The sequence below is a fragment of the Actinia tenebrosa genome, unplaced genomic scaffold (assembly GCF_029948245.1).
Source record: "Actinia tenebrosa isolate PJP-AT-01 unplaced genomic scaffold, QUT_ActTen_1.0 PGA_scaffold14__42_contigs__length_11649687, whole genome shotgun sequence".
Lineage (NCBI taxonomy): Eukaryota > Metazoa > Cnidaria > Anthozoa > Actiniaria > Actiniidae > Actinia > Actinia tenebrosa.
Window position 1 is genome coordinate 5,689,439 of NW_028292574.1, and position 15,161 is coordinate 5,704,599.

General features: G+C 34.9%; 2 protein-coding genes and 1 pseudogene across 4 annotated transcripts; 1 reads left to right on the forward strand and 2 right to left on the reverse strand.

The window, feature by feature from the left end:
- Positions 1-25: 25 nt before the first annotated feature.
- LOC116295605 (uncharacterized) lies at positions 26-1,189 on the reverse strand. Its single transcript, XM_031703477.2, has 3 exons — positions 921-1,189; positions 750-838; positions 26-614 (listed from the first exon to the last, which is right to left on the reverse strand). The coding sequence occupies exons 1-3, from the start codon at positions 1,086-1,088 to the stop codon at positions 185-187; spliced, it is 687 nt and encodes a 228-aa protein (XP_031559337.2). The 5' UTR covers positions 1,089-1,189; the 3' UTR covers positions 26-184.
- A 3,793-nt stretch (positions 1,190-4,982) lies between these two features.
- On the forward strand, positions 4,983-5,927 carry LOC116304802 (forkhead box protein I2-like). The gene has a single exon (XM_031714591.1). It carries the CDS (start codon positions 4,983-4,985, stop codon positions 5,925-5,927), a length of 945 nt encoding a protein of 314 aa, XP_031570451.1.
- Positions 5,928-11,165: 5,238 nt separating this feature from the next.
- LOC116304806 (tetraspanin-33 pseudogene) lies at positions 11,166-14,433 on the reverse strand (annotated as a pseudogene). 2 transcript variants are annotated; one of them, XR_016119752.1, is made up of 2 exons: positions 14,201-14,433; positions 11,166-13,972 (listed from the first exon to the last, which is right to left on the reverse strand). The product of XR_016119752.1 is annotated as a tetraspanin-33 pseudogene, transcript variant X1 (transcript). The 2 variants fall into 2 exon arrangements; XR_016119753.1 differs by having other exon boundaries at positions 14,110-14,203.
- Between the last annotated feature and the right edge of the window lie 728 nt (positions 14,434-15,161).

Consider the following 15,161-nt stretch of genomic DNA (forward strand, 5'->3'; position numbering starts at 1 on the left):
AAGATTCACTGCATAGGTACTCTCATAATTTTAAAAAGCTCATATTTTTATTACTGCTTTCTGATAATTAAGTGTAAACAATTCTATTAAAAAAATGCTATAAAATTATTTAACAAACGAATAATGTACCAAATTAAGTGACCGTTTCATCGACCTTGTATATATGTCAGTCACTTTTTTTAAATTAAATATTATTGCAACCACAAGCTCTTCTATTTACAAAAATTATCACTTTTTCGATCGGAGAATTAGGGGCAAGCTTGAGTTGTCCATTAGATATCAGGTATCTTTTTTTCACAAAACTAAGAACAGTTTTCAACTTAATTGGAAAATCAATCGCTATTCCTTGTCCAAGCTCATGTAAATAATAATACCAATATTCTGGAAGATCAAATCGAATAAAATCATATTTATCAAAAAGCATGCAGACTCCATCGGCGGCTTGTTTTCCTTTTCCTCTAAATACATATCTTACAATATCATGATCTAGTCTAATTTCAGCTGAATAACTAACTTTGACAGCATTTGATTTCAGAATAGTTAAAACAGCTTCCAGAAATAATGCAGCCCCATGCTGAATTCTTTCCCTTGTAATAACAGGATTATCGTATGTCCTACAAATAAAGTAAGAAAAATTCCCTTAGTATTCGATAGTTTATACGTATTTCATGCACACAAAAGGAAATTATTGTAGTATTGGTTTTGCAACTCCATCAAATATTAAGCTTATATTTAAAACACTTCTTTACCTGATAAGGTGATCATTCAAATGACAAGAAGGTTCCCAGGTACAACTCCATAGCGGCCAATCCTTCCATTTCACAAGGTATTCAAGTTCCTATGTTTTTAAATTGCAGAAATATAAATGCATAAATTTATACTACGGGTTAAGTATCTCCATAAACGACACATTTACCTACCTCCTTATTTGCTTTTCGCCGGCTAATGAGTCTCTCCACAAGATATATTTTAGATCCACGACTGTACTTTTTTTTCCCTTTTAAACTAAGGTCTAAGTCGACTGTAGAAAGTGTATTTAATGCTTTGTAATCCACCCGATCGGTACTTCTATGAGATCGCTCCGCCATGTTTGTTTACATGAAAATATACCACTGCGCATAGTCAGTACTCCTTAAAACGACCGCTGGCTAAATATACTACGGGAGCAAAATGTCTCGGATTTCTGGTAATGATTACAAAAACTGAAATGATCATCTGGTGTTGCTTGTGGTCCGCCCATTTTCTTATGAGTTTAAGAGAAACTATTAAATCTCTCAGCATCCTTTCAAAAAGGGAGCTAAAAACTTTCTGGTATTGTTTAGAAATCTGTAGCCAACGAGATACAGGTGTTGCTCTTTTTGTTCGCCACTTAGAAACCGTTACCTTTTTCCCTTTCTGAAGTATGTCGAGCAAAGACTACGAAAATGCTTGAAGTATACATCTTGACACTTTGTCAAATAGATTATTAATGATGATAATGATAATGCCGTAACGATAGCTTTATTTTGTCAAACAGATTTCTCAATAAATAAGTATTAGTTATGCGATGTGAAAACATTTTTTTGGCCATCTAATTATAGTAGGCTTGTAAAATTAAGCCAAACGAAAAACAAAATCCTTGCACACGATCAAGATCCAAGTTAAACAGGGCAACTTTTTTATGACTAGCTACTGGACATAATTGACACGGATCAATGACAATAGCAATAATATATCTTTAAAAATCTAGCTTGATCAAGGCAAGGATATATGATTACCAAATATATTTTCTGTAATAAATACAACGTTGAGTATATATCATGAAGAGCTTCACTTCCCAAAGTTATTTCTTTTCTTTCTTTCATCATTTCTTTCTCTACCCAAACGTTTGGCTTATTCCCTTGAAATTTGAAATTTTGATTTTAATTTTAGTGCGGCTAAAAATTAGATGTATTGGAAAGAGTCACTCTTTCTTCGTTTATGAAAAAGGTCCAGCATCTCGTTGCAGTACAATGTCAGCTTACATGTAGTAAAACCACATTACTAACTTAAGTTATAAACTAATGATTTCATATGAGAATATATATAGACTATATATTTGTCAGTACTGCGGTATTAATGTATCTAATAATTGAGATGATCTGCACAGTGTATCAAGCAGCTTATGCAGCTGCTAATTAGTATAAGACTCAAAAAAAATTCTGAGTCTTGAACGGGATTTGAACCAGTGCCCTGGCGATTCCGGTGCTCTAGCCACTAAGCTACCAAGTCTCATATGAGATTTACAAAGACACATTAGATGGGTTTATTGTCCCGTAGTAGATATATGTATATGATTTTTAGTTCATCAATACATCGTTTACTTTCGAATATTCTAGGACAAATGCTTCCCCCTAAAAAGTGGTTTTCTTTATTCCTGAGTCGTCGAGAGCAGGAAACACATAAATCATGACCCGTCATCTTTTTGAAAAGAAAACTTTAGCGGAATCTTTTCTGGAAGTTTCTACACTGCACTAAAAGTTGGTAATGGTCCCTTTGGCGTACAAACAGAGAGAGGCCTTAAAGCAACTATTTTCAAAGCACGATTTTAGGGATTTACAAAAATTGAAAGATTTTCCCAAAGGCCAAGGTCTAGTATCTAGAAATCAAAAATCAACTCCTAAATTCCAATTGCAATTACATGGGATGAATAGCTACTCTGTAGAAATGCAACTGTTAAATCCCATTTATTTATTTATTCATTTATTTTATTTAGTATCTTACGTTTGTTTATTTTAATTGGGCAATAATTCATATGAGGTGAGCACTAAGTATTCGTCAAGGCTTTTTTAAAAAAAATTGTGGTATCTTGGCAAGTTGTGGCATCTTTTAAATGCTGTTCAATCAAAGCACATTTCTGGCACAGGAACCAGGAGATCAAAGATCTTGAGAATAAATTCGTATTTTTCTAGAAAACAAAATTGATAGTATGAAGTATGGAGTGAAATAACACTTGTGGCTCTACAAGATTCCATGACCAACTCTATAATCGTTTGATAAATAAGTAATAATAATTAATGGTAAAATATAACATGGTGAATATGCAGTGAAATGACAAGAAGGCAAACTCTTCTTCGTAGTTGAATGCCTAAAACCTGGCTTTATATATGTAAATATTTAAAAAAAAAAAAAAATCAAATAAATATTTTAAGAATCTTGGCATAATTTACCCTAACAAAATTATCAAAGAAAAAAGGGTTAAAAAGTTATTACTCATAAAAATTCGCTGAAAAATTCAGTCAAACGCTTTCAACTTAAAATCTTGCTGCACGCTGAAACGTTTTGGTGGTTTGAAGTCGAGTTCTTCAAAACTGTGATTATATTGCTTTAAACACTTCAAGTTACTTCGCATTATTCTTCTAGGCATTTTAAAATCATAATTTGTCTATAGTTACAACAAGGTGTCTATATAAATAGCAGGCGAAAATCCCTTATTTATTTATAACCAAGTGCGAACAAATCAGTTTTAAAGCTAGTTGTCATTCATTGCTGTGCCCGAAGATTGAGAGCGAGGAAAAAGAAAATCGAATTGATTGAGTCTTGGTAGAACAAATACTTTTTCATTGAACCTAATTTGGAAACGATTAATCGCAGGTTTAAAATTCTTTAGCCTAGATGAATATTCTCGAATTGGATTGAATGATTTAAAAAATTAAAAATTGATTTTTGAAGATCACGTACTGAATAGACAAAACTTGACCATTTGATTTGCAAAAATAATCCAATGAAATCATACTCAAAGTTAAACAACTAAGTCATTACGGAAATACGTTTTTAAATATACTTTATTGACCATTTCATTCATAAATTGTTTGAAAACCAAACATTCTCTTTTCTTTACAACGTTCATAGATTTATTACAATAAATACAACCTAATTGTTTTGTTTAAGGTTGATGAAGAACACGCCCTTCGCTCAGTTTGAACCATTAGCACTAAATAGCAAGGTATTAGCACGTCATTACTGTGATAAACAATAAACACGGGTTTAATGACTAAATGATCGTAAGAGAATAGGAGGGGGTGGCTTTATCAAATTTTTTTCACGTGTTGTTCTCTGAAAGCAAAGCTACTATTGTTAACCTCCTGTCATCTTTCTATCAAAGACTACTAGTATTTCAATAAGCCATTTGATTCTGTTAATACTAGGGTGGACACTTTGAAAGCTGTTTTTTCTTTTGTCTCTTGTTGTCTATTGTATATTAACGTTTTCCAGTGCTCTTCAGTCGAATTTAAAAGTGATTTAGCCCGGTTTGTTTATTGTATATAGATCATACTACTTAAACAAGTTCAAGTAAAAACCCATCGAAACCTCTCATCTCAAACTGATCGTACATTTGCCAATTGCTCTAATGTTTCCAAGCTTTCCACATCTCTACATATCACAATGGACTCTCTTAAAATCTTAACTCTCGATGGATTTACCTCCACAAAGACTTGAAATTGAATTAATCAGGGTTTGGTACAAACATGATTGACAATGGGTAACGATGAAGGCGTGGGATAATAATTGAAGATAATAAACGTAAAGTTAATGACTGAAGTCATAGACAAATAAACAAGGCTGCTTCATACCAAATTGCAACGCTTAAAAATATCCAATTGAGTCGCATTAGAGCTTCAAACTCAAAGACCAGCGGGGTTTTATACAGCGGGGGGAAACAGTGTACGAGTGCTTCAAGTATCTAAAGGATAATATCGTCGAGAGTAAAAGTAGCTTGAACAATAGCGCTCTTTCATGAGCTGATTACAAAGACCTTAAAACTGCATTGTTTGACATGACAATTAGATTTCAATGAACCAATAGTTTGGGGCGTATTTTTTCTAAACCAATATAAGTCTTTGTAAGTAGACCTCCCACAGCTCATTTACCTTCAGACTGCATTGGAAGAGGCTTTGCCCGAGTCATACTTGATAGCGTTAGACTGTCATTGAAGATCGTGAGGCCAGAGACGCTGTAAAACCATGAGTATTGATAGTATATTGTCCGGCTCAAGAGACAAGAGCTCAGCATTTTCGCCATTCCTTGTGGCAAGCGCAAGCTCGAGCTCAGAGAAGGTCCCTTTCTCGTCTGGCATTTCCACCACGGCGCCAACGTTTGGTTGTTTTAAGTCTCCACAACACAGCAGTTACCCATACTTGTACCCATCAGTTATTGGTCCTGCTTATACTCAGCGCTACCTTGGCCAGGAACATGGAATTGTCCCATTACTTGACCCAAAAGGTGTTATCCAGCACATAGGACCTTACCTGCACCACTCAGCTTCTATCCCAGGTATGTTCAGCTACCATCCCATTGAAGACGAAAAACCGAGCCAGTCCTACATTGGCTTGATCGGGAAAGCAATTCTCAGCACCCCACAGGAAAAGCTCGTTCTTAGCGACATTTACAACTATATTCTTACCAATTATCCGTACTTCCGGAACAAAGGACCTGGATGGAGAAACAGCATTCGCCATAATTTGAGTCTCAACGAGTGCTTTATAAAAGTTGGTCGAAGCCCTAATGGAAAAGGCCATTTCTGGACAATCAATCCCTTAAATTACGAAGACTTTAGCAAAGGAGAATACAGGCGTAAGAGAGCAAACAAAAAGAGATCTGATGGAGAGAATATCAAGCTCAAAAATACTGAGAAGGAGAAAGATGTTGTTTCAAAAACTGAAGCGAAAGTTGATTACATAAAGAGCGGTGTTCCATTGACTAGTAGTAAATTATTTTCAGGAATCTATGGGACATATTCGGCATCTTCCATACCAAATAAAACCACGTCGATCAAAGAAAATAAAGGCTTTCATATCGAGACAATTTTATCAGGACTTAAGGACCATAACTCGCTCAGCTCATGTTTGAAAAGAAAGTGCTCGCAAAATAACGGCGTTAAAGCAGATTTTAAGAGCAACACATTGTAGAATGTCGTGCACTGGTTTAAAAAAATTCTCAGGTTAATAGTGTACATGTAAAATTTGAAGTTTAATAATTCAACAAACGTAATATCAATAAAAATGTAAATAGGCTAAATTGAAGATTAATATCGAAATATTGATTAGCGTGTAAGATATATTTATTTTGCAATAAATGAAATTACTAAACATTAGTATAGCAAAGTATTTGCTAATGTGTTTGGGAATTCAATATATTGTTACCCGTTTAAACATTAAGTTTAATTTTAACAAGTTTAAATTCGAGGGGCGAAGTTTACGTACTATCCTTGTTGTCGAAAGCAAGGCTGAAAATCACAGCTGCTTAGTTCTTAGTAGTCGGCGGATGGACCTATAAGTCGTTGCAGGAAACGCTGGCTCTTGCTAAAATTTAAAAAAAAAAAAAAAAAAAAAAAAAAAAAGCGGAATAAGAGTTCTACTGATCAGTACGATTTTTTTGAGAGCAATAAAGCGGATTGATAATTTGAGTTAAAATCTAGAAAACCGTGCTTGTTCCATAGTGAATCAATCAGTCAGTTACAGAAAACTGGCAAGCATGACTGACGTGAGTTTTGTTCAGCGAAAATCAGTCAAGTACCGGCTTTTACGAGATCTTTTTCTAAAAAGATAGTAGGCTAAGTCTTCACCAAGTCTTTGAGACATTAGAATTGAATCCAAAACAAAACAAATCAAACCCTTTTTTACCGAAGCTTGTCGGGAGTCAAGCCATGATCAAGGGAAATAACTGCGATGAGCAGCAAACAGCTATTTGTATTTCTGTTCAATGAGACTATTTCTTAACCTTTAATTTGCTGGTATAACGGTATATTTATTTTATTTAAAATTTAAATGGGCAAGTCACACTGAGTCAATCGGTGCTTAGAGTCTTAATTATTTGTTTTTTCGATATTTCTTTATGAATTCATAGTGATTGATGATCTCTTGAAGGATCGTGAAAAGATGTTTCATCAGGCAGGTGAAAAGGAACTTTGTACTAAGACTAGATAGACTAGTTCAGTGTTTTACCTATACAACTAATTATAACTCAGTGTTCAAACTAACAAGTTCTGGGGTAGAAAACTAACTTCCATGCAAAAAGATGAGACAGCATCTGCAAAAGTTAGATGTAGAGACAAGACTAGAATCGTTAAGCGCCGTTTACACTAGCGATTTTTGTGGCGCGATTTTCGCTGCGATTTTTTCGCGATATTGCCCATAATAAATAATGGTAAAGAATTTACTTATAAAGTTTTTTTCAGGATACCAAGATTTTCCTAGACGAATGTCTCTTTTGAAGGATGAGACAAAAGATTTCATATTTCCTAAAATCGCCACAAAAATCGCAGCAAAAATCGCCGCAAAAATCGCTAGTGTAAACGGGGCTTTAGATCTAGAGACAAAACTCGAATCGTTTGGCAAAAATGTTAATACTTATGTCAGTCAATATAGCATATTATAGAAGTCAGCGCCTGCAGTCACGATTTCAACAACAGTAATTCAGACAACTGATGGATACTCTCAGTAATGCCTCCTGGTTACGCTATTACATAACACATTTATTAACAGAAATATTTATACAGGTGCAAGACTAGTACTTTAGTGTCAATAATCTCTAGAAGCGGATACAGCGTATTAGTGTCTTTGCTTTTAAATGAACACTTCGAACTTATTTTCGGCTTCATTTATTATTTCCTAAACTTTCTACTGTTTCAAACCCTCTCTGTAAAATGAAGCATTGAGTTCAAATACACCGATTACGCACTCTACCAAAATATATCTTATATTATCTCCAATCGACTGGCTCAAGGGATGGTTTATAGTATACATTTAAAAAAGTAGTGAAAAAAACGACAACAAAAAAACAAAAAAAAAACAACAACAACAAAACAAAACAAAAAACCAAAGCTATTTCTTCTATTTCGACTGCATTATGTACTTTAGTAATTACTTGACAAATTTATTAAAATTACCGGTTGCTTATATAAAAGTCTTTAGTTCACTCATTGTCATTTATTGCTTAATACTTATAGTTTGGAATTTTCAAATGACCAAACGTCAACACCTTTTCTTTTATTCAAATTCTGTAGGCTACATAATATTTTCAACTTTGTGGTTTAACTCCAAACATATTGTTTAAAACAACCAACATAGGAAATATTTCATAGCTTATCACTGCACAAAATTGATATTGTATTATGATTTAACTAGTGAAGAAGAATCTAGAAAATCTGAATTTAATCTCTAACAAACGTTAAGTTAGCTAATGATTCACGCCATTCATTGATTGATGACACTATTATCATGCAATAATTAGAAAGATTAATTACAAGAAGCTAAGTTTGTGTGTTAATTATACCCTAGCCAATAGAGTGCAAATAATATACCCGTGAAATAGTTAGGATTAAATAGGAGATAGTTAGTGCTTAATTAGACAACACATAGGAATTCAGTGAGGCATGACAAGGGCACGGGCGTTTACTAGAATAACAACTCATTACACAAATGAACGTTTTTTTCTAACAAGTTTATTGAATTGAGCTAAAAACCAAGACACAAGACGCAAATTTAATTATGCAGTAAATCATGACACAAAAAACCCAGTACGCAAATGAACGTGTTATCTACCATTTTTATTTGTTTTATCACGCTAAAGGTCAAGACAATACGCATTTATAAACTAAAACAAATCAAGACTCGAACAACTATTGCTAAAAAAGACCCAGTACGCAAATGAACGTGTTTTCTACCATTTTTATTTGTTTTATCACGCTAAAGATCAAGACAATACGCATTTATAAACTAAAACAAATCTTGACTCAAACAACTATAGCTAAAAAAGACCCAGTACGCAAATGAACGGGTTTTCTTACCATTTTTATTTGTTTTATCACGCTAAAGATCAAGACAATACGCATTTATAAACTAAAACAAATCATGACTCAAACAACTATAGCTAAAAAAGACCCAGTACGCAAATGAACGTGTTTTCTACCATTTTTATTTTAGTATCTTGCTAAAAATCAAGACAATACGCATTTATAAACTAAAACAAATCATGACTCAAACAACTATAGCTAAAAAAGACCCAGTACGCAAATGAACGTGTTTTCTACCATTTTTATCTTTATATTTTTTATAATTAGAATTTGTAGAACATCAAAATCGTTATTGATTAGATAATTTAAAAAGCAAGTTAAATATAAATTCGCCAAGATCTTCCATAAAATCTTCTTACTTGTTCCTTGGAAATGGCGAGAAAGGCATAAATTACTCCAATGTGCATGTCGTGTTCCAGTACTCCAGGTGTCTTCTGCGTATTGGCTTTGGCCAGCCCAAAAACCATTTCGCCTGAACCATATTAGCCCTACTTGTTTGAGCTTCGTAGAACGCCACTTTTGCTTCTGCCCGCAGTGTGGACAATTAATGAAGAAAAACTATCGTCGTTTGTAATTTAGCTTTAAGAACGAAAAAGCAATGACTTAAACACTAGACAATTTGAAGATTATACAGTCATCAGCTGAATATCAAGTCATAAAACATGAATCAAGCTCCACTTGTTGTTGAACAGATACCAATTCGAAAATGCGAACATGTCAAATTATACGAAGGAAAAGCATGTACAATAAAATATTGTTTCAGTTTTTGCAAGCGTGCTTTAAAATATTTAAAAATGCGCGCCCTTGAGTAGCACACCTGCACTAGTTCACCCGTCACGGCTCGCCTATTTCTTTGACTAATTAGACTTAATTAGGCAACCAATAGCACAAAGTTAGTAATTAGTTAGCTAGCTATCTATTTCACGGGTATATTATTTGCACTCTAAGGTGTAGTACACAATCAAATAGCTACGGTTTTATGAATTTAATTTAGTTTAGTTTAGTTTATTTGTCACAATATAAACATATACATTTTATAAAACTTGAGACATACAAATTTTGTGACTGGCGAAGCTAGAAAACAGAATTTTCGTCCCAATTGATATTCCATCTCCATACAATTTACATACAGTACAAACATAATTAACATTAAAATTGACGAGGAAAAAACGATAATAAAACGGAAAACATCAAAATTTATCAAGATTCAAACTCAAAAGATTCTAAGGTTGTAAGTAATGTTCCATTTTGGAAGCAAAATGGGTGTTCCTTAACAAGTTCCTTAATTTGGAAAGGCTTACTACATTCATTTTACAGTGTATTGGTAGCGAGTTCCATAGTTTGAAAACAAATTCAATATATTTTACCAAGGAACTTTCCGCGACAACAACAAATCAGAGGGTCTGGGATGGCCTCTGTCTCTCGCAAGTTTTGGGCAACTGAGGTCTGAAAGCGGTTTTAATTGAGTTTATTATTATAGTATGTAGAACTTTGATTCATAATATTTGTATCCAATTGTCAAAACTTGGGTAAAAAATCCCGATGTTTACGTTGTGGCGCTTTAGCTGCATGTTCGCGCAGTAAAACATGTAGTTTCTAGGCCCGAGGGGGTATAATTAAACTCCGTGCGCTGAAAAGATAAACATTATTTCACCGTCGAACGTTGCCTTTTTTGGTTAATATACGAAAATGTGTAGGAAGACTGACAATAGGGCTATTTCAAAAAAGGTTGGAAGGTTTTGTTGCTGTCGCACTGACCAAGCTTGAACTGTACTATATAGCGTATGTCAGATATGTGAAATAGTTGGTTTTGATTTCAAATTTCGAATTATGAGTTTGGTTACGTTTCAACAAGAAATTATATTATAACAAGATTATTACATTTTTACAAAACAAACTTTGCCTGTATATACTTTCTTTTGTGCTGACATCATTTACAGGATATGGATATAGTACATGTCAAACTTATATAGTGAGTAACATGCAACATGCAACATGCAACATGCAACATGCAACATGCAACATGCAACATGCAACATGCAACATGCAACATGCTACCTGCAACCTGTGACATGCAACATGCAACATGCAACATGCAACATGCAACATGCAACATGCAACATGCAACATGCAACATGCAACATGCAACATTCAACATGCAACATGCAACATGCAACATGCAACATGCAACATGCAACATGCAACATGCAACATGCAACATGCAACATGCAACATGCAACATGCAACATGCAACATGCAACATGCAACATGCAACATGCAACATGCAACATGCAACATGCAACAAGACTCTCAACGACGTTTTTTTAAGTCGCTGTATAAGACAAGACAATAAAAAGTTGCTTGCCGATTTAATGACCTGGCTGGCTGTGTCAAGTTATGGGATCTTGATTTTACAGCTGAGAGTGTAATGTATGATACAAACGTTGTATGGCTATTATATATGCATAACTATTTACTCATAAAAGAGCTATATATAGGTGTATGTGCATCCATGCTATAAGTAATATTTCAAAGCCTCCAATATCGGACTGGACGGGATTTCAGGTCTAAGCAATTAGTTCCAGTCCGAGGAGCAGCCGCACTAATTGCGCGGACTTGAAATCCCGTCCAGTCCGATATTGGAGGCTTTGAAATGACTTCTCATCTCATTAATTATTCGACTTGGAGTAACTGGAACAAAATTAATTCGGTCCTAGGACTGAATTAATTTTGTTCCAGTTACTCCAGACTGAATACATTCCTTTCACGGCACTTTACCAGGTTTCAAGTAACATCATGTGACCCAAAAATAGCCCATTGATTGGCTGGTTTACTCATGACTTATTAATGAGAACTCTTGATAAGGTCCAATCATGCATAAATCTAGCGCAACTGAGTATGTGTCACCAATGAAAAATTGCGCCTAATTATAATATTAACGTAGTCTGAATGACTACACGAAAATATAGAGCTCTTGCCACTGCGTGCACCGAGGTCCTCGTTCCATGTTCATTTTATGCAGTTCTCGATTTCTCGATTCAGTGATTATTTTTATCATAAAAAACAGCCAGAGTTTGTGTCTCTTATCTCGAACAACTTGCTTATACTAATATGCATTTTTCAGCCTAACTGAATACAAAAAAACAAAAAAAAAAAAAAACACAAAAAAACTTGGCAGTTGTGTATAAATGGATTTTTTCATCTATATACAATTCATTCATGCATTTTATGAGCCGTTCCAAGGTTGAGGAGACATTTGGGTCGACACAAAAAATATAGGCCTTTTTGGAAGTATGTCCCCTTTAAACAGCATTACAATGCACTGTAATGCTACCTCGACCCAGTATTTCCTCAACCTTGAACGGCTAAATGCTACCGAGTTTGTCTCACTTAAGGACATTATACTATTTTTTCAGCCCGATCTATGAATGAATATATAAAGAAACTTAGCACAGACTTATAAGGTATAAACATATATAGGTGTATATGATTTGGTTTGTTGTTCAGGCGCCTCCAATTTCCCCGACGCGTTGTCGCCTGCGTTGCCGTCCTACATTCAGCTTAAGGTCCCTCAGTATAGAGAGTCTTATTGTCAGTTAACTACTAATGTCAGTTAAAACGTAACAGTTATAATTATGATAATTTTACGAGCGCTAGTCATCTCATAAAATTTAGATCTTATTTACCGAGCGCAGGGAGGTCTGTACCCGACCGAGGTCAAGATTTTCCCGTACAGACCTACCAAGCTCGGTTGATAAGAGTTTTATTATATGACCACTTTTCATTGAAAAGGACAAAATGTTTTCGCCGTAAGATTAATATGCGATCGGACCGGTTAATACTGGAGAATCTAGACCAGCCCGCGATGCGATCTATCCAATCAGATTGCTCGATTTGCTAGTGTCCAGGCTCTAAGATTCACGGTCATATAATAAAATATAATATTAACTAGTAACCAAAATAATGAAATATCAGTTAACCATTAATAACTTCTATTTTTTTTTTTTTGACAATTGTTAGCTAACTACTAGCCCCATTGGCATCCTCTGTTGAGTGGAAGGAGAAGAGCTACAACTATCCCCCCCCCCCCCACCCCTAATAAACAATGTACCTTCCCTAAGGGCCTGCTGTGTTGCAACTTTCTGATTTATCAAGAACTAAAAAAATACAAAAATAGCTTTAACAATATTGCTGTATACAAAAAATAAAAAAGTAAAGCAATTTCTTTTTTGACTATAGTCGAGTAATAGTCTTTGACTTAAATTTTTCCAAAAAATGTGTATTGTTTAAGTACTATTTAAGTGCCGGGAGTGTGAATCCTTTATTTATCTTCGCATCTTCTTGATTTCCTTCACTTCCTCTCTTAAATTGTTTGCCAAAAATATCGAGATGAGTTGGAGAATGAATACTGCTATACAAACACCACCGATAAGAACCAAATTGTTAGCGAGCCAAGCTTTTCCTTGTTCAACGCAGCCTTCAGTGTAAATAACATTTCTCCTCTCTATTAGGGTCTTTTCTGGTTTCCTTATGCCATAGCCACATTGAGTGTTCAACTGTAGCTCAGCAAGGCAGCAGGAATATGGAACTCCACAACTTGCCTGAGGTTTTAGCCCATTAAAGGTTGCAGAGCAGTTGAAATAGAGATCGCTATCCCAGTCGTTGTATGATTCAACTCCACAACACTTAAACTCCTGTTGGGTGGCATCGATTATGTTTTTAAGATCTTCTCTCTTGGGATCTCTGTAGTGAGCAAACGCATTTTTCAACGACGAAGTAACTTTGCTTTCGACTTTTTCCTTGTACAAGAATCCGACCACAGCAATGCCCAACATTAACAGAAGAATGGTGGTCAGTATAGCAGCATACGTACAAAGAAAGCACGTATTTTCTCTCAGAGCTCCGATGCAACCGATGAACGTTATAATGAAAACCAGAGCTCCTAACAAGAAAAAGAAGATGGCAGGCTGAAAGGATAGGTCTGCCAGTTGTTTGTAGAAGTCTTTTGATTCCACCAGAACGTAGGTTCCGAATGCAACTATAATTGATCCAACTAGCCAAAAGACGACATTGAGAAAAAATAGCGAGAATTTGGTGCAATTAGAAGTCCTGGGTTCTCGGTGATATTTTGGACGACCTCGAGACATCTTCGAACCTTGGCTAAAACAATATTAAAGAAATTTAAAGGAAAAAGAGTTAATTAATGGCGTACAAGAAATGAAGACGATGTATAATCATAATCTTCAACAGCAAATGTCAGCAAATAAATAAGATTTTAGAAAAGTTTCTGAATAAACCTTTTCAATTTTCAATTCGCTTTTCAGAGATGGTCAGAAATTCAATACTTGAGTAACTAAAGCTTAAGAATTCATTGTCAAAAAGTCTTACCTTCGCTATTTGTGAAGTGAATATGTCCGTTCAAGACTTCTGACGCATTTCACTTAAGATTGGCATTGAAAAGAAGCTGTTTTAATTTATTTAAATTTAATGAATTTTAAGAGCTTCAGCCGTCCGTGTAAGCACACGTAGAACATATAATATATGTATATATATAGCTACAGATGTTCATTGAATACAGCACACCCAACGTACACACGGAAATGTATCAACAGCTTAGTGAAAATAATTCGGCTTAACTCAGTTTAATTTTTTAACCTATTTTATGTATATATATATATACATGATATCATTTCAGTATCATTCTAACCCCATTGGCTAAGTGAATGACCTCATCACCTATTCCCTAAAATCCACAGTTGTGTTTGTTTTGAAGTCCTTAATAACCAAGGAGCATGACGTCAGTAAAATAGTCCGGAAAATACGATCGATAGTCTCCCACAGCTAGAGCCGCTTTCGGTGTCGTCACGCAACGCTTCTCCCCTCATGCTTTAGTGCCCATCCAAACAATGGAAAATTTTCCCGATGGAATAAAGAATGTCCGACGAACAAACTCGAATTTATGAGACTTTTTAGTAATTATCGAATTTTTTTAAAAATGTAACCTTTAGTATGCAATGATTCTAAAGACAGACATTTACGATTTTCAGCAATCGGTATCTGCATGCTGTATAGCGAAAACGCATTTCAGCTTGTCCGACGTCATAGCAACAGTAACTAGGGAAGTAGCACAATGAATGTGGCATCGGTGTATTGGGTAAAAGTTATTAGATTAAATATTTTCATCTTATTGGAGCGAGCCTTAAGTTGTCATAAATCATTTCTATGGGTCTCTTAAAATACAAGTTTTACATTTAAGACGCGATTACACGGAGCAATTTTCTTTGCAACTCGTCTCGCAACGGCGTTGCGACACAAGTTGCATGGAGCATTGCAGCGTGTAACCTATAGC